Raw genomic sequence first — 25841 nt, 5'->3', positions numbered from 1 at the left:
GAGAGAAGAAGGTTGAGAGATGACTTAATCAAGGCGTATAAGATAATCAGAGGGTTAGATTGGGTGGACAGGGAGAGCCTTTTCCATCAGATGGTAAAGGCTAACAGGAGAGGATATAGCTTTAAATTGAAGGGTAATAGATTTAGGACAGATATCGGGGTAATTTCTTTACTCTGAGAGTAGCAGGGGTGTGAAACGATCTGCCTGTAACAGTAGTAGACTCGCTGACATTAAGGGAACTTAAATGGTCATTGGACATACATATGGATAATAACGGAATGGTGTAGGTTAGATGGGCATCAGATTAATTTCACAAATCAATGCAACATCCAAGGCCAAAGGGGCCTGTATTGCGCTGTAAGGTCCTATGTTCTATATGTGATATTGTTGAGTGAAGCTCCTTTACTGACTTTTGGGGCAGCATGGACTGTCAGTCTGAATAATTAAACCTGGCAGAAATCTGAAGTCAAACCAGAAAAGACTGGAAATCCTCACCAGCGTCAGTGAACAGAGAATCCAAGTTGGCATTTAACATGATGACTCTTTGGATTAGAGAGTAGCCAATCCCCTTCTGGAGAGAAGCAGGGAATTATAGATGGTGATGGCCAAAGCAAGGGGATGTGGCTTTAAATTGAGGGGTGTTAGATATAGGACAGATGTCAGAGGTAGTTTCTTTACTCAGAGAGTAGTAGGAGCATGGAATGACCTACCTGCAACAGTAGTAGACTCGCAATCTTTAAGGGCATTTAAATGATCATTGGATAGAAATATGGATGAAAATAGAATAGTGCAGGTTAGATGGGCTTCAGATTGGTCCACAGGTTGGCACAACATCGAGGGTCAAAGGGCCTGTAATGTGCTGTAATGTTCTATGTTCTACGCATAATAATACTCCTAAGAGTTCTGCAATTCATTGTATAATTTCCAGCTGTACTTGACCTTGCATTTGTGCAGCTCACTATCCTTGAGAGCGGTGCATGGGAATATTCACTACATTCGAGGGGATAGATAGTTTTTACTGATTCATGAGTTGAAGGCTGTGGGGAGCAGGCAGAAATGGAGTTGAGGCCAAGAGAAGATCAACAATGGTCATGCTGAATAGCAGAGCAGGCTCTAAGAGCTGAATTGCCATCTCCTGCTGCTAGTCCATAAGTACCACACAACTCACACCATTCACACCGACTACAGCACAACCCACACCATTCACACTGACTACAGCACAACCCACACCATTCACACTGACTACAGCACAACCCACACCATTCACACTGACTACAGCACAACCCACACCATTCACACTGACTACAGCACAACCCGCACCCTTCACACTGACTACAGCACAACCCGCACCCTTCACACTGACTACAGCACAACCCGCACCCTTCACACTGACTACAGCACAACTCACACCATTCACACTGACTACAGCACAACCCACACCCTTCACGCTGACAACAGCACAACCCACACCGTTCACACTGAGTACAGCACAACCAACACCATTCACACTGACTACAGCACAACCAACACCATTCACACTGACTACAGCACAACCAACACCATTCACACCGACTACAGCACAACCCACACCATTCACGCCAGATACAGCACAACCCACACCGTTCACACTGAGTACAGCACAACCAACACCATTCACACCGCCTACAGCACAACCCACACCATTCACACTGACTACAGCACAACCCAGACCATTCACACTGACTACAGCACAACCCAGACCATTCACACCGCCTACAGCACAACCCACACCATTCACACTGACTACAGCAAAACCCAGACCATTCACACTGACTACAGCACAACCCATACCGTTCACACTGACTACAGCACAACCCAGACCATTCACACTTACTACAGCACAACCCAGACCATTCACACTTACTACAGCACAACCCGCACCGTTCACACTGACTACAGCACAACCCAGACCATTCACACTTACTACAGGACAACCCGCACCGTTCACACTGACTACAGCACAACTCACACCATTCACAATGACTACAGCACAACCCAGACCATTCACACTGACTACAGCACAACCCACACCATTCACACTGACTACAGCACAACTCACACCATTCACACTGACTACAGCACAACCCACACCATTCACACTGACTACAGCACAACCCAGACCATTCACACTGACTACAGCACAACTCACACCGTTCACACTGACTACAGCACAACCCACACCGTTCACACTGACTACAGCACAACCAACACCATTCACACCGACAACAGCAAAACCCACACCGTTCACACGGACTACAGCACAACGCACACCATTCACACTGACTACAGCACAACTCACACCATTCACACCGAATACAGCACAACCCACACCATTCACACTGACTATAGCACAACTCACACCGTTCACACTGACTACAGCACAACCCACTCCATTCACACCGAATACAGCACAACCCACACCGTTCACACTGAGTACAGCACAACCAACACCATTCACACCGACTACAGCACAACCCACACCATTCACGCCAGATACAGCACAACCCACACCATTCACGCCAGATACAGCACAACCCACACCGTTCACACTGAGTACAGCACAACCAACACCATTCACACCGACTACAGCACAACCCACACCATTCACGCCAGATACAGCACAACCCACACCGTTCACACTGACTACAGCACAACCCACACCGTTCACACTGACTACAGCACAACCCACACCGTTCACACTGACTACAGCACAACCAACACCATTCACACCGACTACAGCACAACCCACACCATTCACACCGAATACAGCACAACCCACACCCTTCACGCTGACAACAGCACAACACACACCATTAACACTGACTACAGCACAACCCACACCATTCACACTGAATACAGCACAACCCACACCCTTCACGCTGACAACAGCACAACACACACCATTAACACTGACTACAGCACAACCCACACCATTCACACTGAATACAGCACAACCCACACCCTTCACGCTGACAACAGCACAACACACACCATTAACACTGACTACAGCACAACCCAGACCATTCACACCGACTACAGCACAACCCGCACCCTTCACACTGACTACAGCACAACTCACACCATTCACACTGACTACAGCACAACCCGCACCATTCACACTGACTACAGCACAACTCACACCATTCACACCGACTACAGCACAACCCACACCGTTCACACTGACTACAGCACAACCCACACCATTCACACTGACTACAGCACAACTCACACCATTCACACCGACTACAGCACAACCCGCACCCTTCACACTGACTACAGCACAACCCACACCGTTCACACTGACTACAGCACAACTCACACCATTCACACCGACTACAGCACAACCCGCACCCTTCACACTGACTACAGCACAACCCACACCGTTCACACTGACTACAGCACAACCAACACCATTCACACCAACTACAGCACAACCCACACCGTTCACACTGACTACAGCACAACCCGCACCGTTCACACTGACTAAAGCACAACCCGCACCGTTCACACCGACTACAGCACAACCCACACCATTCTTACTGACTACAGCACAACCCACACCATTCACACTGACTACAGCACAACCCACACCCTTCACACCGACTACAGCACAACCCACACCATTCACACTGACTACTAGACAATCCACACTTCTGTCTTTAGCCCAAAACACACATGTCAATAGATGTAGGTTTGCTCGCTGAGCTGGTAGGTTTTCTTAAGACGTTTCGTCACCATGCTAGGTAACATCATCAGTGATCCTCTGGTGAGGCGCTAGTGTTAGTGACCCACCTCCTATTTATGTGTTTATGTGCCAGACTACTCAGACCCCTTGTCTTCATGGTAGCCCACAAACCCACCAACACACTAAAACAGCAACTAATGAACTTGAAAGACCCTATACAGACAACAAGCAAAACTAATGTCATTTACAAAGTACCTTGCATGGACTGTAACAAACACTACATTGGACAAACAGGCAGAAAACTAACCACCAGGATACATGAACATCAACTCGCCAAAAAACGACATGACCCTCTCTCACTCGTATCCTCACATACAGACTTCGACTGGGACAACACATCCATCCTAGGACAAGCCAAACAGAGACATGCAGGAGAATTCCTAGAAGCATGGCATTACAGCTGGAACAGACACATCTAATTGAATCCCATTTACCACCCTCTGAGAAAAAGAACAGGAAATGACATCACTACAGCAAATGACATCACCAACCCAATGAAATCTAAACACATAAATAGAAAGTGGGTCACTGACACCAGTGCTTCACCAGAGGGTCACTGATGATGTTACCTGGTATGGTGACGAAACAACTGGGCCTTCCAGCTCAGTGAGCAAACTTTCATCCAGAACCTCAACATGACCTATAAATCTACTCATTATCTCATGTGCCTTACAAACTGATCTTTCTCTGTCTAATGTTCCTTACTAGCACCAAAGACATTCATGTCATTCATGTACTGGGAAGCAAATGAGGTAAGGCCTTAGGAACCTCGCAGTTTTCTAAGAATCACTCTCTCTCATAGCTTTAAATCTTTCTTCTCTCTCAATTTGACCGATGCCATTTCTCATGTTGTGTTATTCCTCTAACACAGAGAGTTTCCTGGTTTTCATTCTCGTATGTCTTCCCAAATGGGGTTTCTAATCCTGACTCCTAATCTGTCATTTTGTTCCATACTCCGGGACATCTCTGGGACACATGAACGAAATAACCCCACTGCCTGTGGTTGAACACTTCAACCCCCCCATCACATTCCACCAAGGACATGCAAGTCCTAGGCCTCCTCCACTGCCAAATTCCAGCCACTCGACACCTGGAGGAAGAACACTTCATCTTTCACCTTGGGACACTCTAACCACACAGCACCAACATCGACCTCATTAGTTTCCTCATCCCCTCCCCCCCCCCCACCCAACTGTATCCCAGATCCAACCCTCCAATTCGGCACCGTCCCCTTTAACTGTCCTACCTGTCCATCTTCTTTCCCACCTATCTGCTCCACCCACCACTCCAACTTATCAGTATCTCCCCTCACCGTCACCTATCACATTCCAGCTACCTTGCCCCCCGCCCCCCGCCCCCCAAATATTTACCTCTTCGGTCCACCCCCATTTCTGATGAAGAGCTCGAAACGTCGAATCTTCTGCTCCTCGGACGCTGCCTGACCTGCTGATCTTTTCCAGCACCACACATTTTGATTCTGATCTCCAGCATCTGCAGCCCTCACTTTCTCCTGTTCTACTCTCTGTGTATTGAACCTTTCACCATCTCTGTTCACTGTGATATCGAGGAGCCAGTGTTGGACTGGGGTGGATAAAATTAAAAATAACACAACCCAGGTTATAGTCCAACAGGTTTATTTGGAAGCACTAGCTTTCGAAGCATTGCTCCTTCATCAAATAGTTGTATCCCTGATGAAGAAGCAGTGCTCTGAAAGCTAGAGCTTCCAAATAAACCTGTTGGACTACAACCTGGTGTTGTGGTATTTTTAACTCTGTTTACTGTGACAAGGACTACTTCCCCCAGTTGCTCAGGTTTTGGTCTCGACTGAGAGTCAATTACCTGGATATTACCCAGCTGTCCTGTTGACTCCATCCTGCTGGCAACATTCACTGTATTCCCCCAGATATCATAGTGCGGTTTTCCTGCACCAATCACTCCAGCAAGAACACCTCCTTTGTTCATACCTGAAAGGGATGAAGCACAAAGATAGCAAGTGAATGCTTGAGGCTGAATTCAACTGCACTTAATGCTCAGCTCAATACCACCTAATAGACAGAGGAATGCAACTGAGATGCAAAGCAGATGCATGCTTTTTATGCACAACACAACAAGAGCAGTTTAATCTGAGACATGGGGAGATTACTTTAATCTTTGGCACAATGAGATTTCTTTAATCTGAGATAAAATGGGATTAGTCTGAGATATGATGTTATCACTTTAATTTGAGAGACAGTGAGATCACTTTAGAGTTAATCCTTCTCTGTAGCTGTAATACTATACTATGCATTTTGTTCTATTACTCTGATGTAGTTATGTAAGGTATGGTTTGGCTCGGTAGCATGTATTACAATACTTATTGCTGTATCTCAGCACATGTGACAATAACAAATCAAACCAAAATCACAATGAGATTACTTTAATCTAGGAGGCAGAGAGAACACTTGAAGCTGAGACATGGTGAGGTCAATTTAATCTGAGACACTGCGAGATTACTTTAATATGAGATATAACGTGATTACCTTAATCTAAAACAGTGATTGGCTTGAGAGTAGGAGACTGTCAAGTGATCAGACTGGAGGCCTATGACCAGCAGCGTGCCGCAAGGATTGTCTCTGAGTCCACTATTGTTCATCATTTATATAATTGATTTGGAGGAGAATATAGGAAGAATGGTTAGCAAATTTGCAGATGACACCAAAATTGGTGGCATAATGGACAGTGAGGAAGGTTATCTAAGAATACAATGGGATCTTGATCAACTGGGCCAGTGGGCCGAGGAATGACGGATGGAGTTTAATTCAGATAAATGTGAGGTGTTGCATTTTGATAAAGTTAAAAATCACACAACACCAGGCTATAGTCCAACATGTATTTGCAGAATTATATTTGCAGATACATTCTATTTTGCTCAAAAAAAATGCATAACCAACAGGCAGTCAATACATGTAATATTTTGTAAATTTGGAAAGCTAACCAGTCTGACTCATTATTGGGACACAGACAGACTCTAACCTCACACCTTTCATGCACTGAGCTGAGACATTACCTTTATTTTATCAAACCTTAAGTTATCTTGAGAATGCGACTTAAAAGTGGTTCTGAGATTTACATATTAATGAAGCGAAACCTGCAACCCATTCTAAAAGATGAAAGACTTAAGATCAATCTCGATTTATTCAATATATCATTTCAATTGCATCAAACTCTAAACTTTTGCTATAAATTCTGTGTCTTATGGTCTTTTTCTCCACAATCACCTGATGAAGGAGCGACGCTCCGAAAGCTAGTGCTTCCAATTAAACCTGTTGGACTATAACCTGGTGTTGTGTGATTTTTAACTTTGTACACCCCAGTCCAACACCGGCTCCTCCACATCAAGGCATTTTGGGACATAGGAGTGGGAGTAAGGCCATTCAGCCCAAGGAGTCCACTCCACAATTTAATCATGGCTGATGGGCATTTCAATGTCACTTACCCGCACTCTCCCCATATCCTTTAATTCCTTGCGAGATTAAGACTTTATCAATCTCTGTCTTGAAGACATTCAGCATCCCGGCCTCCACTGCGCTCCGTGGAAATGAATTCCACAGGCCCACCGCTCTTTGGCTGAAGAAGTGTTTCTTCATTTCCGTTTTAAATTGACCCCCTCTAATTCTAAGGCTGTGCCCATGGGTCCTAGTATCCTGACGGAAACAACTTCCCAGCATCCACCCTTTCTAAGCCATGCTTTATCTTGTAAGTTCCTATTAGATCTGCCCTCAACCTTCTGAAGTCTAATGAATGCAATCCCAGGATCCTCAGCTGTTCATCATATGTTCGGCCTCCCATTCCAGGGATCATCCGTATGATTCTCTGCTGGACACGCTCCAGTGCCAGTATGTCCCTCCTGAGGTGTGGGGCCCAAAACCGGACACAGTATTCTAAATGGGGCCTTACCAGAGCTTTATAAAGTCTCAGTAGCACATCGCTGTTTTTACATTCCAATCCTCTTGAGATAAATGACAACATTACTTTTGCTTTCTTAACCACAGACTCAACCTGCAAGTTAACCTTTAGAGAATCCTGGACCAACACTCCAAGATCCCTTCGTACTTTGGCTTTATGAATTTTCATGCCCTTTAGAAAATAGTCCATGCCCTGTATTCTTTTTTCTAAAGTTGATAAGACTAACCAGGGCTGAACTTGCACAATTAATGTTAGCACCCTGAGGAGTGTTGTCAAACAGCTTGGAGTGCAGGTACATAGTTCCTTGAAAGTGGCATCACAGTTGATTGGGTGGTGAAGAAGGCGTTTGACACACTTGCCTTCATTGGTCAGAACATTGAGTACATGAGTTGGAATGTCATACTATGGCTGTACAAGATATTGTGAGGCTCATTTAGAGTACAGCATGCAATTCTGGTTGCCTTAGTTACGGATGGATCATATTAAACTGGAAAGAATGCTCCTGAGACTGGGAAGTTTGAGTTACAAGAAGAGGCCGGATAGGCTGGGACTTTTTTACCTGGAGCATATGAGGTTCAGGAGTGACCATATAGATGTTTATAAGGGATTCAGAAAAGGTGAACAGCTAAGGTCTTTTCCCCAGGGTAGGAGAGTCCAAAACCAGAGGGCATGGCTTTAAGGTGAGAGGGGAAAGATTTAAAAGGGACCTGAGGGGCAACATTTTCACACAGAGGGTGGTGTGTATTTGGAATGAGCTGCCAGAGGAAGTAGCAGAGATGGGTGCAATTACAACATTTAAAAGACATTTGGACAAGTACATGGATAAGAATAGCTTAGAGGGATAATTGTCCAAACACAGGAAGATGGAACGAAAAGAGAAAATGCTGGAAAATCTCAGCAGGTCTGGCAGCATCTGTAAGGAGAGAAAAGAGCTGACGTTTCAAGTCTAACTGACCCTTTTTCAAAGCTGGAAGCAAAAATGGAACTAGTTGAGTTTAGGAAATTTGGTCCACATGGATTGTTAGGTTGTACAAAACTACGTTCATCTGAGACACAGTGAAATTGCTTAAATTTAAGATGAAAAGGTCACTTAAATCTCAGACATGGTGAGATTACTTTAATTTTAGAAATTACTTTAATCTGAAACACAGTGAGATCACTTTAATCTGAGACACACTGATATTATTTAATCTGAGATACATGGAGACCACTTTAATCTGACTCATGGTGAGATCACTTTAGTCTAAGACATGGTGAAATTACACTAACCACTCTTACCAATGCGTAGCATGAAGTTATTAAATGATTGATAATTAATGTTCATTAAAGTGACTTTCATGGCCAGTGCAAAGTCTGCCAGGTCTGCCAGGTGCTGCCAGCGTTCCTTCATGGATTTTTCTTGATCCTTCTGTAAAAAAAGAGTGAGAATAAATGAGTTAATAAATGTGCCAACGAGTAAGATTAACTGGAGGTCACATTTTCTAAATTCTAATATAGAGTCCCAAAGTGTTTAGCCTTCGCTTACAATACAATATCTCTGTACCAGGAATCATCCCAATATACCTGCCTCTAATGAAATGATATCTCTCCTGAAATAACGGGATCAAAAACACTCTCAGAGCTCTGGATGTGGTCTCATTAGCACCTTGTGCAGTTGCAATAAAGACTTCTGTACTCTTACACATCAACCTCTTTGAAAAAAGGGCCAACAGTCCATGAGCCTTCCTGACTCCCTGTGTACTAGTTTCCTGTGTTTTGTGTACAATCCCTGTGTTCATAGAACCATAGAAATACACAGCACGGAAACAGACGCTTCGGTCCAACCCGTCCATGCCGACCAGATATCCCGAGCCAATCTACAAATCTTCTCAAAACTCACTAATTCCAACCCAATCTAGTCCCACCTGCCAGCATCCCTCCAAACTCTTCCTATTCATATACCCATCCAAATGCCTTTTAAATGCTGTAATTGTACCAGCTTCCACCATTTCCTCTGGCAGCTCATTCCATACACGTACCACACTCTGCATGAAAAAGTTGTCCCTTAGGTCTCTTTTATATCTTTCCCCTCTCACCCTAAACCTATGCCCTCTTGTTCTGGACTCTCCCAGCCCAGGGAAAAGACTTTGTCTATTTATCCTATCCATGCCCCTCATGATCTTACAAAACTCTATCAGGTCACTCCTCAGCCTCTGACGCTCCAAGGAAAACAGCCCCAGCCTGTTCAGCCTCTCCCAATAGCTCAAATCCTTCAACCCTGGCAACATCCTTGTAAATCTTTTCTGAACCCTTTCAAGTTTCACAAGTTGCAGCCCAAATTGGCAAACTGTTCAAATCTCTCATTGACTCAGTCACTCACTCTAGAAGCACTTACTTTGACAGTACTGTTGTAACAGCTGGGATTGGTGTCTGGTATTAAGCCGGATGCTGCCATATAGGTGCTCCCAATGGTCTTGATTTTGGTGATGTTTCGGAACTGAGGTTCATCCAATAACTGAGAAAGAGAAGAATACAACAGTGGGAATGGAATTTAAACTTTAAAACTACAGTAGGAGACCCTTCAATCAGAACTCAGGCATTCAGTGATAGTAGTCACTTCTTGATGATCAGATAAGGCAGACACAAGCTGAATGACAACTCGCAATTTCCAAGTCTCAGGTTGTGGAAACAGGGAGAACTAAGGTGATGGAATATTTGAACATGAGGATGTCGACATAACTCCACGGCTGCCAGTATCCTGTTACCAATTCACCCTTTATTGACATGTGCACAGTACATGACACTGACCCAGCTCTTAAGAGTGAGCAGACCCCTGACACTCCTGTTTATATTTGACAGCTAGGGCTCCCATATTGGACCAGGTTAACCTGACTGACCTCATGCCAATCACTACATCATGAAATCATAATGTTGGGAGTTTTCTATAGGCCTTCTTATCAGCCCAGGAGAGACAGAGGAGCAGATATGTAGTCAGATACTGGAATGTTGTGAAAAAAGCATGGTACTTCTGGTGGGTGACTTCAATATTCCTCTTATTCACTGGGACAACCTTAGAGCCAGGAGGTCAGATGGATTTGTTCGATGTGACCAGGAGAGCTTTTTGAGACAGTATGTTGACAATCCAACATACAGAGAGGAGGCCATACTGAACTTGGTATTAGGGAATGAGCCAGGACAGTTGATCGATGTTTCAGTAGGAGAGCATTTTGGGCCTAATGACCATAACTCCACAACGTTTCGAGTAGTCATGGACAAGGACAAGAGTGGTCCTTGGGTGAGGGTGCTTAACTGGGCGAAGGGCCAATTACATCCAACTTAGCCAGAAACTGGGGAATGTGGATTGGGAACAGTTACTTGAGGGCAAATCTATGTCTGGCATATGGGAGGCTTTAAAAAACCAGCTTATTCAAATGCAGGATATGCATGTCCCTGCAAAACTGGAGGATAGGAATGGCAGGATTCAGGAACTATGGGTGACAAGGAATATTGTACGCTTAGTCAACATAAAAAAGGAAGCACATAATAGGTCTAGGCAGCGACAAACTGATGAAGCCCTCGAGGGATATACAGAAATTAGGAAGGAACTTAAACGTGGAATTAGGAAGGCTAAAAGGGGCCATGAAATATCTTCAGCAAACAGGATCGAGGAGATTCCCAGGGCTTTTTATGCAGATATTAGAACAGAGAGGGAAGTTATGCATGGAGCCACAGGAAGTGGGAGAGATCCTTGATGAGTACTTTGTATCAGTATTCACCAAGGAGTCAGACATATCTGACATTGAGGTTAGGGATGAGTGTGTTATCCAGGGAATGTCAACATATTGAAGGAGGAAGTTTCAGGTATTCTAAATTGCATTCGGGTAGATAGGTCCCCAGGGCCAGATGGGACCTATCCCAGGTCTCTGCAGGAGGCAGCATCACACCGCACGTGAACCCCCAACCCTGCCCAACACCTCATCGACCCTCGCCCCCCAACTCTGACCAACACTGCCCTGCTCTCGCCCCCAACCCCGTTCAACACTGCCCTCCTCTCGCCCCCAACCCCGTCCAACACCGCTCCCTCTCGCCCCCAAACCCGTCCAACACTGCCCTCCTCTCGCCCCCAACCCCGTCCAAAACCGCTCTCCTCTCGCCCCCAACCCCGTCCAACGCCACGCCCCTCTCGCCCCCAAACCCGTCCAACACCGCCCCCCCTCGCCCCCAAACCCGTCCAACACTGCCCTCCTCTCGCCCCCAACCCCGTCCAACACCGACCCCACCTCGCCCCCAACCACGTCCAACACCGACCCCCCCTCGCCCAACACCGCCCCCCCCTCGCCCCCAACCCCGTCCAACACCGCCCCCCCTCGCCCCCAACCCCGTCCAACACTGACCCCTCTCGCCCCCAACCCCGTCCAACACCGCCCCCCTCTCGCCCCCAACCCCGTCCAACACCGCCCCCCCCTCGCCCCCAACCCCGTCCAACACCGCCCCCCCTCGCCCCCAACCACGTCCAACACCGACCCCCCCTCGCCCAACACCGCCCCCCCCTCGCCCCCAACCCCGTCCAACACTGACCCCTCTCGCCCCCAACCCCGTCCAAAACCGCTCTCCTCTCGCCCCCAACCCCGTCCAACACCGCCCCCCCTCGCCCCCAACCCCGTCCAACACCGCCCCCCCTCGCCCCCAACCACGTCCAACACCGACCCCCCCTCGCCCAACACCGCCCCCACCTCGCCCCCAACCCCGTCCAACACCGCCCCCCCTCGCCCCCAACCACGTCCAACACCGACCCCCCCTCGCCCAACACCGCCCCCACCTCGCCCCCAACCCCGTCCAACACCGCCCCCACCTCGCCCCCAACCACGTCCAACACCGACCCCCCCTCGCCCAACACCGCCCCCCCCTCGCCCCCAACCCCGTCCAACACCGCCCCCCCTCGCCCCCAACCCCGTCCAACACTGACCCCTCTCGCCCCCAACCCCGTCCAACAACGCCCCCCTCTCGCCCCCAACCCCGTCCAACACCGCCCTCCTCTCGCCCCCAAACCCGTCCAACACCGCCCCCCTCTCGCCCCCCAACCCCATCCAACACCGCCCCCCTCTCGCCCCCAACCCCGTCCAACACCGCCCCCCTCTCGCCCCCCAACCCCATCCAACACCGCCCCCAAACCCGTCCAACACCACGCCCCTCTCGCCCCCAACCCCGTCCAACACCGCCCCCCTCTCGCCCCCCAACCCCATCCAACACCGCCCCCCTCTCGCCCCCCAACCCCGTCCAACACCGCCCCCAAACCCGTCCAGCACCATGCCCCTCTCGCCCCAACCCCGTCCAACACCGTCCCCCCTCGCCCCCAACCCCGTCCAACACCGCCCCCCCTCGCCCCAACAACGCTCCCCCTCGCCTCCAACCCCGTCCAACACCGCGCCCACTCACCCCAACCCCGTCCAACACCGCCCCCTCTCGCCCCCAACCCCGTCCAACACCGCCCCCTCTCGCCCCCAACCCCGTCCAACACCGCCCCCCCTCGCCCCCAACCCCGTCCAACACCGCCACCCCTCATCCCCAACCCCGTCCAACACCGCCCTCCTCTCGCCCCCATCCCCGTCCAACACCGCCCCCCTCTCGCCCCCCAACCCCATCCAACACCGCCCCCAACCCCGTCCAACACCGCCACCCTCTCGCCCCCGAACCCCATCAAACACCGCCCCCAACCCCGTCCAACACCACGCCCCTCTCGCCCCCAACCCCGTCCAACACGGCCCCCCTCTCGCCCACCAACCCCATCCAACACGGCCCCCCTCTCGCCCCCCAACCCCATCCAACACGGCCCCCCTCTTGCCCCCCAACCCCATCCAACACCACCCCCCTCTCGCCCCCAACCCCATCCAACACCGCCCCCCTCTCGCCCCCCAACCCCATACAACACCGCTCCCCTCTCGCCCCCCAACCCCATCCAACACCGCCCCCAAACCCGTCCAACACCACGCCCCTCTCGCCTCCAACCCCGTCCAACACCGCCCCCCTCTCGCCCCCCAACCCCATCCAACACCGACCCCAAACCCGTCCAACACCACGCCCCTCTCGCACCCAACCCCGTCCAAAACCGCCCCCCTCTCGCCCCCCAACCCCATCCAACACCACCCCCCTCTCACCCCCCAACCCCATCCAACACCAGCCCCCTCTCGCCCCCAACCCCATCCAACACCACCCCCCTCTCGCCCCCCAACCCCATCCAACATCGCCCCCAAACCCGTCCAACACCACGCCCATCTCGCCCCCAATCCCGTCCAACACCGCCCCCAAACCCGTGCAGCACCATGCCCCTCTCGCCCCAACCCCGTCCAACACCGCTCCCCCTCGCCCCCAACCCCGTCCAACAACGCTCCCCCTCACCCCAACCCCGTCCAACACCGCCCCCTCTCGCCCCCCACCCCATCCAACACCGCCCCCCCTCACCCCCAACCCCGTCCAACACCGCCCCCCTCTCGCCCCCCAACCCCATCCAACACCGCCCCCAACCCCGTCCAACACCACGCCCCTCTCGCCCCCAACCCCGTCCAACACCACCCCCCTCTCGCCCCCACCAACCCCATCCAACACCGCCCCCCTACCCCGTCCAACACCGCCCCCAAACCCGTCCAGCACCATGCCCCTCTCGCCCCAACCCCGTCCAACACCGTCCCCCCTCGCCCCCAAACACATCCAACACCGCCCCCCCTCGCCCCCAACCCCGTCCAACAACGCTCCCCCTCGCCTCGAACCCCGTCCAACACCGCCTCCTCTCGCCCCCCACCCCATCCAACACCGCCCCCCCTCACCCCCAACCCCGTCCAACACCGCCCCCTCTCGCCCCCCACCCCGTCCAACACCGCCCCCCCCTCACCCCAACCCCGTCCAACACCGCCCCCTCTCGCCCCCCACCCCATCCAACTCCGCCCCCCCTCATCCCCAACCCCATCCAACACCGCCCCCAACCCCGTCCAACACCACTCCCCCTCGCCCCCAACCCCGTCCAACACCGCCCCCCCTCGCCCCCAACCCCGTCCAACACCGCCCCCCCTCATCCCCAACCCCGTCCAACACCGCCCCCTCTCGCCCCCAATCCCGTCCAACACCGCCCCCTCTTGCCCCCAACCCCATCCAACACCACCCCTCTCACCCCCAACCCAGACCAACACCGCCCTCCTCTTGCCCCCAACCCTGTCAACACAGCCTCCCTCTCACCCCCAACCCCGTCCAACACCGCGCCCCTCTCGCCCCCAACCCCGTACAACACCGCCCCCCTCTCGGTCCCAACCCAGACCAACACTGTCCCCCTCTCACCCCCAACCCAGAACAATACTGCCCCCGCTCACGTCCAACACCGCCCCCCCCCCCACCCCCAACATGTCCAAAACCACTCCCTTCTTGCCCCGTTCCCACCCAAAACCACCCCTGCCCCCTCCAACACCTCCCCCCGCCCGCCCCCCCAACCCTATCCAACACCTCCCCCCGCCCCCTCTCCAGGGCAGTCGGACTGGACAACATCAAACAGGACTGCTGCTGCTGCCACCACCTTTTGGGGGGTGACTCTCCAAAAAGCGCGCACGCACACACACAGCCACACCCGCCCACCCGCCCAACCCCCCCCACCCCCACCCACACACACACACACCCCTCCCCACCCCCCCCCCACACACACACACACCCACACACACACACACACCCCCCCACACACACACACCCCTCCCCACACACACCCACACACCCCCCCCCCACACACACACACACATACCCAAACACCCCTCCCCCCCCCCACACACACACACACATACCCAAACACCCCTCCCCACACACACACACACACACACAAACACTTTTTACTGCAACTTTTTGACAGGTTCCACCTCTTCCCTGTACAGGACAATGTTGGGTAGATTATCTGGGGAAGGGGGTTTAGGGTACACCCCTCTGTAGAACTCCAGGGAAAGGGTGGGGTGAGAGAGAGGGTGGGAGGTCAGTCATTTGGAGACAGTACCTGTTTAATCACTGTAAACAAAAGACGCAATCACTGTTAGAAACACGTCTTTGATATAATGCTTCCATCGGGACCTCGAGATCTCCTTTGGATAGTCCAATTTTGGAAATGTGTGAGGGAATGTTTCACACAGAAATGGCAGATGGAGGTTAACCCAGACAAATGCAATGTGATGCATTTTGGAGAATCAGATTTAAGTGGGAATTGTCCTGTAAATGGCAGAACCCTTAGGAACATTAACATACCGAGGGATCTGGGTGTGCAGGTCCACAGTTCCTGAAAAGTAGCCACACAGGTGGCCAAGGTGATTAGGAAGGCATATGGCAGGCTTGGGCCTACATCAGTGGGACATGGAGTACAGGAGTTGGCAAACAGTGTTGCAGCGATATAAAACCTTTCCTTAGGCTCCATTTGGAACATTGTCTGCAGTTTTGGTCACCATACTACCAGACGTACGTGGAAGCTTTGGAGAGAGAGTGCAGAGAAAGTTCACCAGGATGTTGCCTGGTCTCAAGGGCTTTGGCCTATGGGGAAAGGTTAAAAAGACTAGGATTATATTCACTGGAAAGATGGCGGATGAGAGGAGAACTGATAGAGGTCTACACAATTATGAGAGGCACAGATAGGGTGGATAGTCAGCGGCTTTTGCCAAGTGTTGAAGTTTCAATTACAAGGGGACACAGGTTCAAGGTGAGGGTGGGGGTTGGGGGTAAGTTTAAGGGAGATGTACGAGGGACATTTTTCATGCAGAGAGTGGGAGGAGCCTGGAACACACTGCCAGAAGCAGGCACGTGGGGAATATTTAAGAGGCATCTGGATGGTTACATGAAGAGGGAGGGAGTAGAGGGATATGGACTGAATAAGGTCAGGTCCGTTTTATGGTTTAGTTTGGGCAAGATGATCAGCACAGGCTTGGAGGGCCAAAGCACCTGTTCCATTCTGTACTTCTCTATTGTTCTTTTGTACATCTCTCCCTGTCTAAGTCCCGAGACATAGGCCCAGTCTTTTTCTAGGAGCTTCTCCTGGTGCGTTTTTGCACCAGGTCTGGTTTCTCTGACTCTGCCTCGGATACTAGTGAGATATACTGAACCGTAGCCCACCTCTTGCACCTGGAATGTCTTGATCAAAATTCATCTGCTTCCTCAGGCGATAATAGCATTTAGGCTGCACCATCTATCATGTCCACCTTGTCCTCAGAGCTCTCTTTCATGCTCGGTGGAGGGGCAGAACCTACAGGTTCTTCCAGCCTTATTGAATGTTGAAGGGTCGGGTATGTTTTGCTCCTGCCCTGTTTGTGAGTTTGCAGCTTTCCTGTAGTCCACATATTTGTTCAGGAACACCTCTCCTACCCAAACGTTATCCATCACAAAACCTGACCTCGCTCGATCATGTATCTTACTCTTGCAGAGTGATTTCCGTGTCCACGCACCTAGCTTCATCCCCTGAAGTAAACGGTTTCTCTGCTTAAAGGGGTCTTATGTATGTTATTGGTGTTCTGATGCCATTTCAGCCTCCCCTGCAAGTCTGGGAAGATCAGGTTTAAACTGCTGCAAATTCTTCTCCCAATTAGCAGCTCTGTTGGAGCTATCCGTGTAGAAGCATGAGGGAGGGTCCTATAATTAAACAGGAACTGGGAGAGTGTGGTATCGGGTGAAGCTGGAGGCTGTTTCTTTAAGCCTACCTTCGAAGTTTGCACGGCTGTTTCTGCCAGACCATTGGACAATGGATGGAGCTGTCTTTACATAGTGAATTCTATTCAACTTTAGAAAATACGCAAATTCCCTGCTGTTAAATGATGGCCCATTATCTGTGACCAACATTTCTGGGAGTCTGTGTAATGCAAAAGATGCTCACAATTTTTCAGTTGTTGTCCCCATGTTTGATGAATGAACTCTGTGCATGTCCAACCACTTTGAATGGATGTCCACAATGACTAAGAACATCGAACTCATGAAGGAACTGGTATAGTCCAGTGTTTACTCAGCCGTTCCCATTAATATGGGGGGGTGAACTGCTGTGGTAATTTTTGTCCATGTTGGCACTGCTTACCAACATGGTTATGTCGGCATCCAATCCTGCCACCAGACATAACATCTTGCCAACATCTTCATTTTGGACACCCCTGGATGACTCGAGTGGAGTTCAGTCAGTATCTGGTGATGACCTTTGCTCAGGACAATCATTCTTGCTCCCCATCTGAACTAGCGGCAATCATACCTGGGTGCTCAGAACATTACCTTGTAAGTTATAAATTGACAAAATTCAGACCCTCTACTTACACCATCAAAATCCGAGATAATTTCATTGAGGAATCGCAGACATTCAATGCCTCCATTGTTAATACTCTCCTCGGTGTAAAAGTCGGAGAAATTCGGGATTGACGCAAACATGACCCCAATCTCATCATACGACTGACTATACAACTCCTGCAGGTTGGAAAACATTTGAGCAAACATTTTAATAACAGTATCTAGTGTAAGTTAGCACCGTTAGGGAGGCATCAGGAGTAACAGAGAGGATGTTAGGGACACTAAATAAGAGAGGGTGATTGAGAGAGAGAGAGAGAGAGAGAGAGAGGATGATATAAAGAGAGGTGACAGAGAGAAAGGGTGAAATGGAGAGCAAGAAACAGACAGAGCTTGACTGAGAGAGGAGAGAAAGGTGATTGGGGGGGGGGGGGGAGAGAGAGAGAGAGGCAGAAGAAACGTGGGTAATAAATGTGATTTACTGATTACCTCATCTCGCTTCTTGGAGCCGAGGAAGTGCCGAGCAACATGTTCCGGTAACATGTTGGTGACAAGCGCTTCGTTCCATCGCCGCATCTCGTAAACTCGCTCCTTCTGCTCGTGGACATCGAGTTTCCACAGGAACAGTGTCCGTGCTAACTTTTCCACCTGAGAAACAGGAAGCTCATTGTTCATAGAACTGATAAAGTACAAGGGAGTCATCTTCTGCTGTTATACTCCCTTCTGTCTACCCCTGATGCTCCTGAACCTGCTGAGTTAAAACAATTACCATCTCTAGTATCAATGGAGTCTTGTTTGAGTCACACACATTTCACTCTGAAACATTCCTTGCTCAGATATCAGTTTCAGTAAACTGCATTCTGCTCTGGAGAGTATAGTTCAGGCTGTCGATAAGGGGCTTCACTGATAATGGCAGTTGATAGTTAAATTTTGGACTAGACTTCTCTTCTCCCCAGTGTACAGGATGAAATAGTGTTCTAATTGATGTGTCTAAAATGATTAAAGGATTTGATTGGGTTGAATTATTTCCTCTTGAGGACAATGGTTTTGTGCAAATCTTGTTAAATCTTTGAGCTTGGCCATTGTGTGCACGTTTTCACATAATAGCATGACTCAATGGTACTGAGGCCAATTGGCACTCTGTAATTCTCTCACCAGCTTTGGATGCTGAAATGTCTACTGAAGTTTGACATTTTTGTTATCTTAAAGGGATATATGTGTGTAAAGCGATATGTGCAATTATCTATTGAACCACTCCACATTTTAAGAGAGATCATAAAGGCAGAGGTGCCAAAATGTCTGGGAAAGAGCCAAATTTAATAACGACAGGGGAGTGGATAGTTATCCCAGTTCAGGTTGTTCAAGTTTCTTTTAGTTGTAAAAGTGAGAAGTGGCTGCAGTCCAGAGAAAGGTTCCAAGCTTCAGCAGATGGCTCTTGTTTGGTTTCTCTGTTTGAAATCTCTCCTGCCCGTAAGAACCTGTGTTTGAATTTACCTTTTTGTCAGAGGGCGTACTTATGAGATGTTATGGGAATTAGAACAGCTCCTTACTTAAGTTGTGGTATGGAGTCAGTTGAGTTTTTAAATAGTTAATTAATTCTTATGTTCTGTTTTCATTTGTTCATGTTTCAGCTGTAGTGTTAAAATTAATTCTGTTTGCTTAAAGCCGAGTGGTTTGACTAGTTGCATCATCCTTGGAATAGACACTTCACGGAGGAGACAGTGAGGACTGCAGATGCCGGAGATCAGTGTCGAGAGTGTGGTGTTGGAAAAGCACAGCCAGTCAGGCAGCATCTGAGGAGCAGGAAAATCGATGTTTCAGGCATAAACCCTTCTTCAGGAATTCCTGATGGCCAAAACATCAATTCTCCTGCTCCTTGAAAAGCCATTTCACATCTGGCTTTAAAGTAAGAAAAAGTTAGGGTCTCGCCTATCCTCATAAAATATTCATATGATAATCGAGGGAGTCTGGCCTGCTGAGTTGTTTAATTGGATGTGGCAGGACTGCAGAGATTGCATCTGATCTCTTGGTTGTGGGAGTACTTAGCTCTGTCTATCATTCCTTGCTTATGGTGTTTGGCGTGTAGGAGTCCTGTTTTGTAGCTTCATCAGGTTGACACCTCATTCTCGGTGTGTTTGATGCTGCTATGGGCGTGCCCTCCTGCCCTCTTTGTTGAGCCAGCATTGATCCCATGGCCTGATGGTCATGGTCGAGTAGGGAATATGCTGGTTGCAGATTATGTTGGAATACAGTTCTGCAGCTGCTGATGGCCCACAGCGGCTCATGGGTGCTCAGTGTTGAGTAGCTGGATTAGTTCAAAATCTATCCCATTTAGTGTCATACAACATAATGGAAGGGACAGTAAGATTCTCTGTCTCTCTTTCCTAAAAATGTGTGATGGACTAGGCCAGACCACTCAAAACACTCTCATGCAGGCAGCCCCAGACCATAACTTTGCAGTTTGTTTCGGTAAGTGTACAGTGAAAATTACCCCGATTAAGTTAGCAAGGTTGACTACCAGGTTTTAAAATGGACAAAAGTTTATTCACAAAATTAGACAATGACACACAAACAACAGAATAAAGAACTCCTACAGAACTCAGTCTATCCAAACTACACTTAATTATGCTGTTCTGAATATACACAACAGTCCCAATAAACAAACCCTTAAAAAACCGTACAAATGGAACAAATGCTCACAGGTTGAAGTCAGAAGGGCAGAAAGAGAGAGAGTTTGTTTCCACACAGCTCACTGTTGAACTCCCAACTAGTTGTGGACAGAACTAAACTACTCAGTTAGAGAGCTGACCACTCCCCTGTCATTATACAGGTCACTTCTAAAACATGACCACTTTGGCCTAACCTTTTAGCCAGATGTGAAATGGCTTTTCAAGGAGCAGGAGAATTGATGTTTTGGCCATCAGGAATTCCTAATGAAGGGCTTATGCCTGAAACATCGATTTTCCTGCTCCTCAGATGCTGCCTGACTGGCTGTGCTTTTCCAACACCACATTCTCGACACTGATCTCCGGCATCTGCAGTCCTCACTGTCTCCTCCGTGAAGTGGCTATTCCAAGGATGATGCAACTAGTCAAACCACTCGGCTTTAAGCAAACAGAATTAATTTTAACACTACAGCTGAAACATGAACAAATGAAAACAGAACTTAAGAATAAATTAACTATTTAAAAACTCAACTGACTCCATACCACAACTTAAGTAAGGAGCTGTTCTAATTCCCATAACATCTCATAAGTACGCCCTCTGACAAAAAGGTAAATTCAAACACAGGTTCTTACGGGCAGGAGAGATTTCAAACAGAGAAACCAAACAAGAGCCATCTGCTGAAGCTTGGAACCTTTCTCTGGACTGCAGCCACTTCTCACTTTTACAACTAAAAGAAACTTGAACAACCTGAACTGGGATAACTATCCACTCCCCTGTCGTTATTAAATTTGGCTCTTTCCCAGACATTTTGGCACCTCTGCCTTTATGATCTCTCTTAAAATGTGGAGTGGTTCAATAGATAATTGCACATATCGCTTTACACACATATATCCCTTTAAGGTAACAAAAATGTCAAACTTCAGTAGACATTTCAGCATCCAAAGCTGGTGAGAGAATTACAGAGTGCCAATTGGCCTCAGTACCATTGAGTCATGCTATTATGTGAAAACGTGCACACATAAGGCAAATGGTGTGTTGGCTTTCATTAGCAGGAGGATTGAGTTTAAGAACCGCGAGGTTATGCTACAGCTTTATAAAGCCCTGGCAAGACCACACTTGGAAGTGTGTCCCAGTTGTCCTAACACATTGTGTTAAATTCATTCCAAATGCACTAGCAAACCCACTCTTTTTTGGTCCAGCTTATACAGGTTCCCAGCAATGGCCCCAGCGATTTCAGCAGAGTCAAACCTTCCTTCTTGTGCGAGCTCTTGAGTCATCCATCCATCTGCCCTTACTCTGATTTCTGTAGTTGCTGGCACATGGGACTGGGAATGAGCCAGAGATTACAACCATTCAGGTCCTGCTCTTTAGTCTGCTGCCTTGCTGCTTAAACTCTTGATGAAAGAACTCATTTTATCTCTGTTGTTTGCATCATAACCTCTGTGTTATCACCCTCTCTGTTCAGGAAAGAACTTCTTACTTATGACAGATCAGACAAGTCACCTGCTAATGTCTTAAACTCACTCAGGCTTGCTTCCCAACTCTTCTTATTACTTAATCTTGAAGATACTCCCTTTTCCTTAATTTTAGTATTCTTCTATTCTGCTTTTTATCATTAACGATCCTACCATTAAGCTGAAATAGGCAGAGTCCTACTGGAGCATAGAGCTACGTTCCCTTTAGACAGAGATGACTGGTTGAAGCTGATGGTCATTATGCCTCAGATGACAGGCAAGGTTGAAAAGGAAAGTCCTTCATGGTAACTTCAGCCAAAGCGGGAATTGAACCCAAGATATTGGTAATACATGTGGTCCAGCAACTGAGAGAACCAAACCCCTATCCCATTATTCCTCATTGTTGTTACTTATCCTACGTTATTATGCTGCCTTGACCTTTACTTGTCACTGATGCTTCACAGTTAATCCCTCAATAAATACTATGTTTCTCTAATTTACGGCTATTTAGGGACAGCCCTGTGATGTCACTCCTATTTTTGTTCCCAGTTCCATGTAGCTAGCTGGATGTGAACAGCTGAATGTGAGAGCCCCAGGTCACACCCCTCCCAGCCCCAGGTCACACCCCTCCCAGCCCCAGGTCACACCCCTCCCAGCCCCAGGTCGCACCCCTCCCAGCCCCAGGTCGCACTCCTCCCAGCCCCAGGTCACACCCCTCCCAGCCCCAGGTCACACCCCTCCCAGCCCCAGGTAATGTTCTGACCCAGCGAGTAATGAGAATGTAGAATACGCTGCCTGACAATGCAGTGGAGATTAATTCAATCAAGACTTTCAAAAGGGTTTTGGAACTATAATTTCAAAAGAATGAATGTCCAGGTTTCCCAAGAGAAAGAAAGGGAATGAAGTGAATCGCTCATCCAGAATGCTGGCACAGACCGGATAAGCTGAATGGTCTCCTTGTGCAAAGTAGCAATTATATTATTTGTGTTTCTTTTGAGCTTTTACGTTTCTATATCCTGATGAATGCAGGACAAGAAGCCTTGAGTGCAGGTCTTCTTTTTCCAAATCACCTCAACATCCACCAATTAATCAATGACATGGTGTTAGGAAACCCATCGTGGGGATAGCTTTACAAAGAACAGTTCCAAAATCACCTGTTCTTTCCAAGCTCATTACACCCAGCACACATCATTTCACATCAAACTTTCTGAGTGGATGCTGCACTAATCTCTCTGACTCCAGAACCCTCAGATATTCTGTTCCCCAGCTCCCAGCCAGGGACCTCAGCCCAATGATCCCGAACAAAGTGACCTCTGCTGCTCAACACAGACCTCTACCCATAAGCCTGATGCCTTCACAGAGTTCATAGCACTTACATGTCGAGTGAAATAATAAAAGCTCATCATCATGATGAAGATCATGGCTACCATGGAAAACCGAGATGGCACCACAAGGGACCTATGGAAACAAACATAGTATAAAGTAAGTTTCTGATATGTGTCAGGGACAGAGACAGTTGGCAGCACAGCTGATCAGGGAAAAGATCCACTCCGGGGGACACACGGCCGGCGCACAGTCACTCCGGGGGACACACGGCTGGCGCACAGTCACTCCGGGGGACATACGGCCGGCGCACAGTCACTCCGGGGGACACACAGCCAGCGCACAGTCACTCCGGGGGACACACGGCCTGCGCAAAGTCACTCCGGGGGACACACGGCCGGCGCACAGTCACTCCGGGGGACACACGGCCGGCGCACAGTCACTCCGGGGGACACACGGCCGGTGCACAGTCACTCCGGGGGACACACGGCCAGCGCATAGTCAGCCTGGGGAATGGATGATGCAGGTTCCAGGGTTTAGATCTTTCATTAAGAACAGGCAAGGTGGTAAAAGAGGAGGAGGTGTGGCCTTGTTAGTCAAGGATAGTATAACGGTGGCTGAGAGAACTTTTGATGAGGACTTGTCTATTGAGGTAGTGTGGTCTGAGGTTAGAAACAGGAGAGGAGAGGTCACACTGCTTGGAGTTTTTCATGGGCCTCCACAGAGTTCCAGGGAGGTGAAAGAGAGGATTCGCAAAATTATTCTGGGTAGGAGTGAAAGGAACAGGGTGGTCATTATGGGGGACTTTAACTTCCCCAACATTGACTGGAAATGTTATTACTCTAGTACGTCAGATGGATCAGTTTTTGTCCAATGCGTACAGGAGTATTTTCTGACACGGTATGTTGAAGGGCTGACAAGAGGGGAGACCACACTGGATCTGGTGCTTGGTAATGAACAAGGCCAGGTGTTTGATTTAGTTGTAGGTGAGCACTTTGGAGAGAGTGACCATAATTGAGTTACATTTAGTTTAGCGTTGGCAAGGAATAGGTACATGCCACAGGTCAAGACTTATCGATGGGGCAAGGGCAATTATAACGCAATTAGGCAAGAATTAGGATACATAGAATGGGGTAGCAAAATACAGGGGATGGGGACAATGGTAAAGTGGAGCTGGTTTAAGGAACAGATATTGCGTGTCCTTGATAGGTCTGTCCCTGTCAGGCAGGGAGGAAGTGATAAGGGAAGGGAACCATGGTTTACTACAGAAATTACATCTCTTGTTAAAAAGAAGGAGGCTTATATGTTGATGAGGCAAGATGGTTCAGATGAGGCGATGGAGAGTTACAGATCAGCTCGGAAGGATTTAAAGAGAAAGTTAGGAAGAGCAAAGAGAGGACACGAACAGTCTTTAGCAAATAGAATAAAGGAGAACCATAAAGCTTTCTATAGGTATGTGAGGAATAAAAGGATGATTAGGGTAGGAATAGGGCCAGTCAAAGACAGAAGTGGGAAGTTGAGTGTGGACCATGTGGAGATCGGAGAGGTGCTAAAGGAACATTTCTCATTGGTTTTCACTCAGGAACAGGAGAATATTGTAGAGGAGAAGAATGAGGTACGAGATATTAGACTAGAAAGGATCGAGGTTAGTTCCAAACATGTATTATCACTTTTAGAAGGAGTGAAAGTAGACAAGTCCCCTTGGCTGGACGGGATTTATCTGAGGATTCTCTGGGAAGCTAGGGAGGAGAAAGCAGAGCCTTTGGCGTTGATCTTTGAGTCGTCATTATCTACAGGTTTAATGCTAGAGGACTGGAGGATTGCAAATGTTGTGCCCTTGTTCAAGAAGGGCAGTAGAGATGACCGAGGTAATTATAGGCCAGTGAGCCTTACTTCTGTTGTAAGAAAGGTTTTGGAAAGGATTATAAGAGAGAAGATTTATAATCATCTGGCAAGCAACAATTTGATTTCAGATAGTCAACATGGTTTCGTCAAGGGTAGGTCGTGTCTCACAAACCTGATTGACGTTTTTGAGAAAGTGACCAAGCATGTAGATGAGGGTAGGGCAGTTGACATGGTATACATGGACATCAGTAAAGCCTTTGATAAGGTTCCACATGGTAGGCTGTTGAAGAAAATGCAGAGGCATGGAATTGAGGGTGATTTAGCAGTTTGGATTAGAAACTGTCTTTCTGAAAGAAGGCAGTGAGTGGTGGTTGATGGAAAATATTCAGCCTGGAGTCCGGTTACTAGTGGTGTGCCACAAGGATCTGTTTTGGGACCACTGCTGTCTGTCATTTTTATAAATGACTTAGACGCAGGCATAATAGGTGGATGGATTAGTAAATTTTCAGAAGACACTAAAGTCGGTGGAGTAGTGGACAGTGTGGAAGAATGTTAAAGGTCGCAGGGGGATTTGGATA

General features: G+C 48.6%; 1 protein-coding gene across 5 annotated transcripts in view; it reads right to left on the bottom strand.

Moving 5' to 3' along the window:
- The window catches only part of adcy3a (adenylate cyclase 3a), a 145523-nt gene that overhangs the window by 4605 nt on the left and 115077 nt on the right, over positions 1-25841 (bottom strand). For all 5 annotated transcript variants that reach the window (XM_072580182.1, XM_072580183.1, XM_072580184.1 and 2 more), the window contains 6 exons: positions 23472-23553; positions 18464-18622; positions 18008-18154; positions 10104-10223; positions 9008-9137; positions 5624-5748 (listed from right to left, as the gene is read on the bottom strand). In XM_072580182.1, coding sequence (XP_072436283.1) covers positions 5624-5748; positions 9008-9137; positions 10104-10223; positions 18008-18154; positions 18464-18622; positions 23472-23553 — 763 coding nt within the window. The remainder of the gene's footprint in view (positions 1-5623; positions 5749-9007; positions 9138-10103; positions 10224-18007; positions 18155-18463; positions 18623-23471; positions 23554-25841) is intronic.

The sequence above is a fragment of the Chiloscyllium punctatum genome, chromosome 11 (genome assembly GCF_047496795.1).
Source record: "Chiloscyllium punctatum isolate Juve2018m chromosome 11, sChiPun1.3, whole genome shotgun sequence".
NCBI classification, from domain to species: Eukaryota; Metazoa; Chordata; class Chondrichthyes; order Orectolobiformes; family Hemiscylliidae; genus Chiloscyllium; species Chiloscyllium punctatum.
The sequence above is the reverse complement of the archived record's forward strand: the minus strand, read 5'-3'. Positions and strand labels throughout refer to the sequence as shown.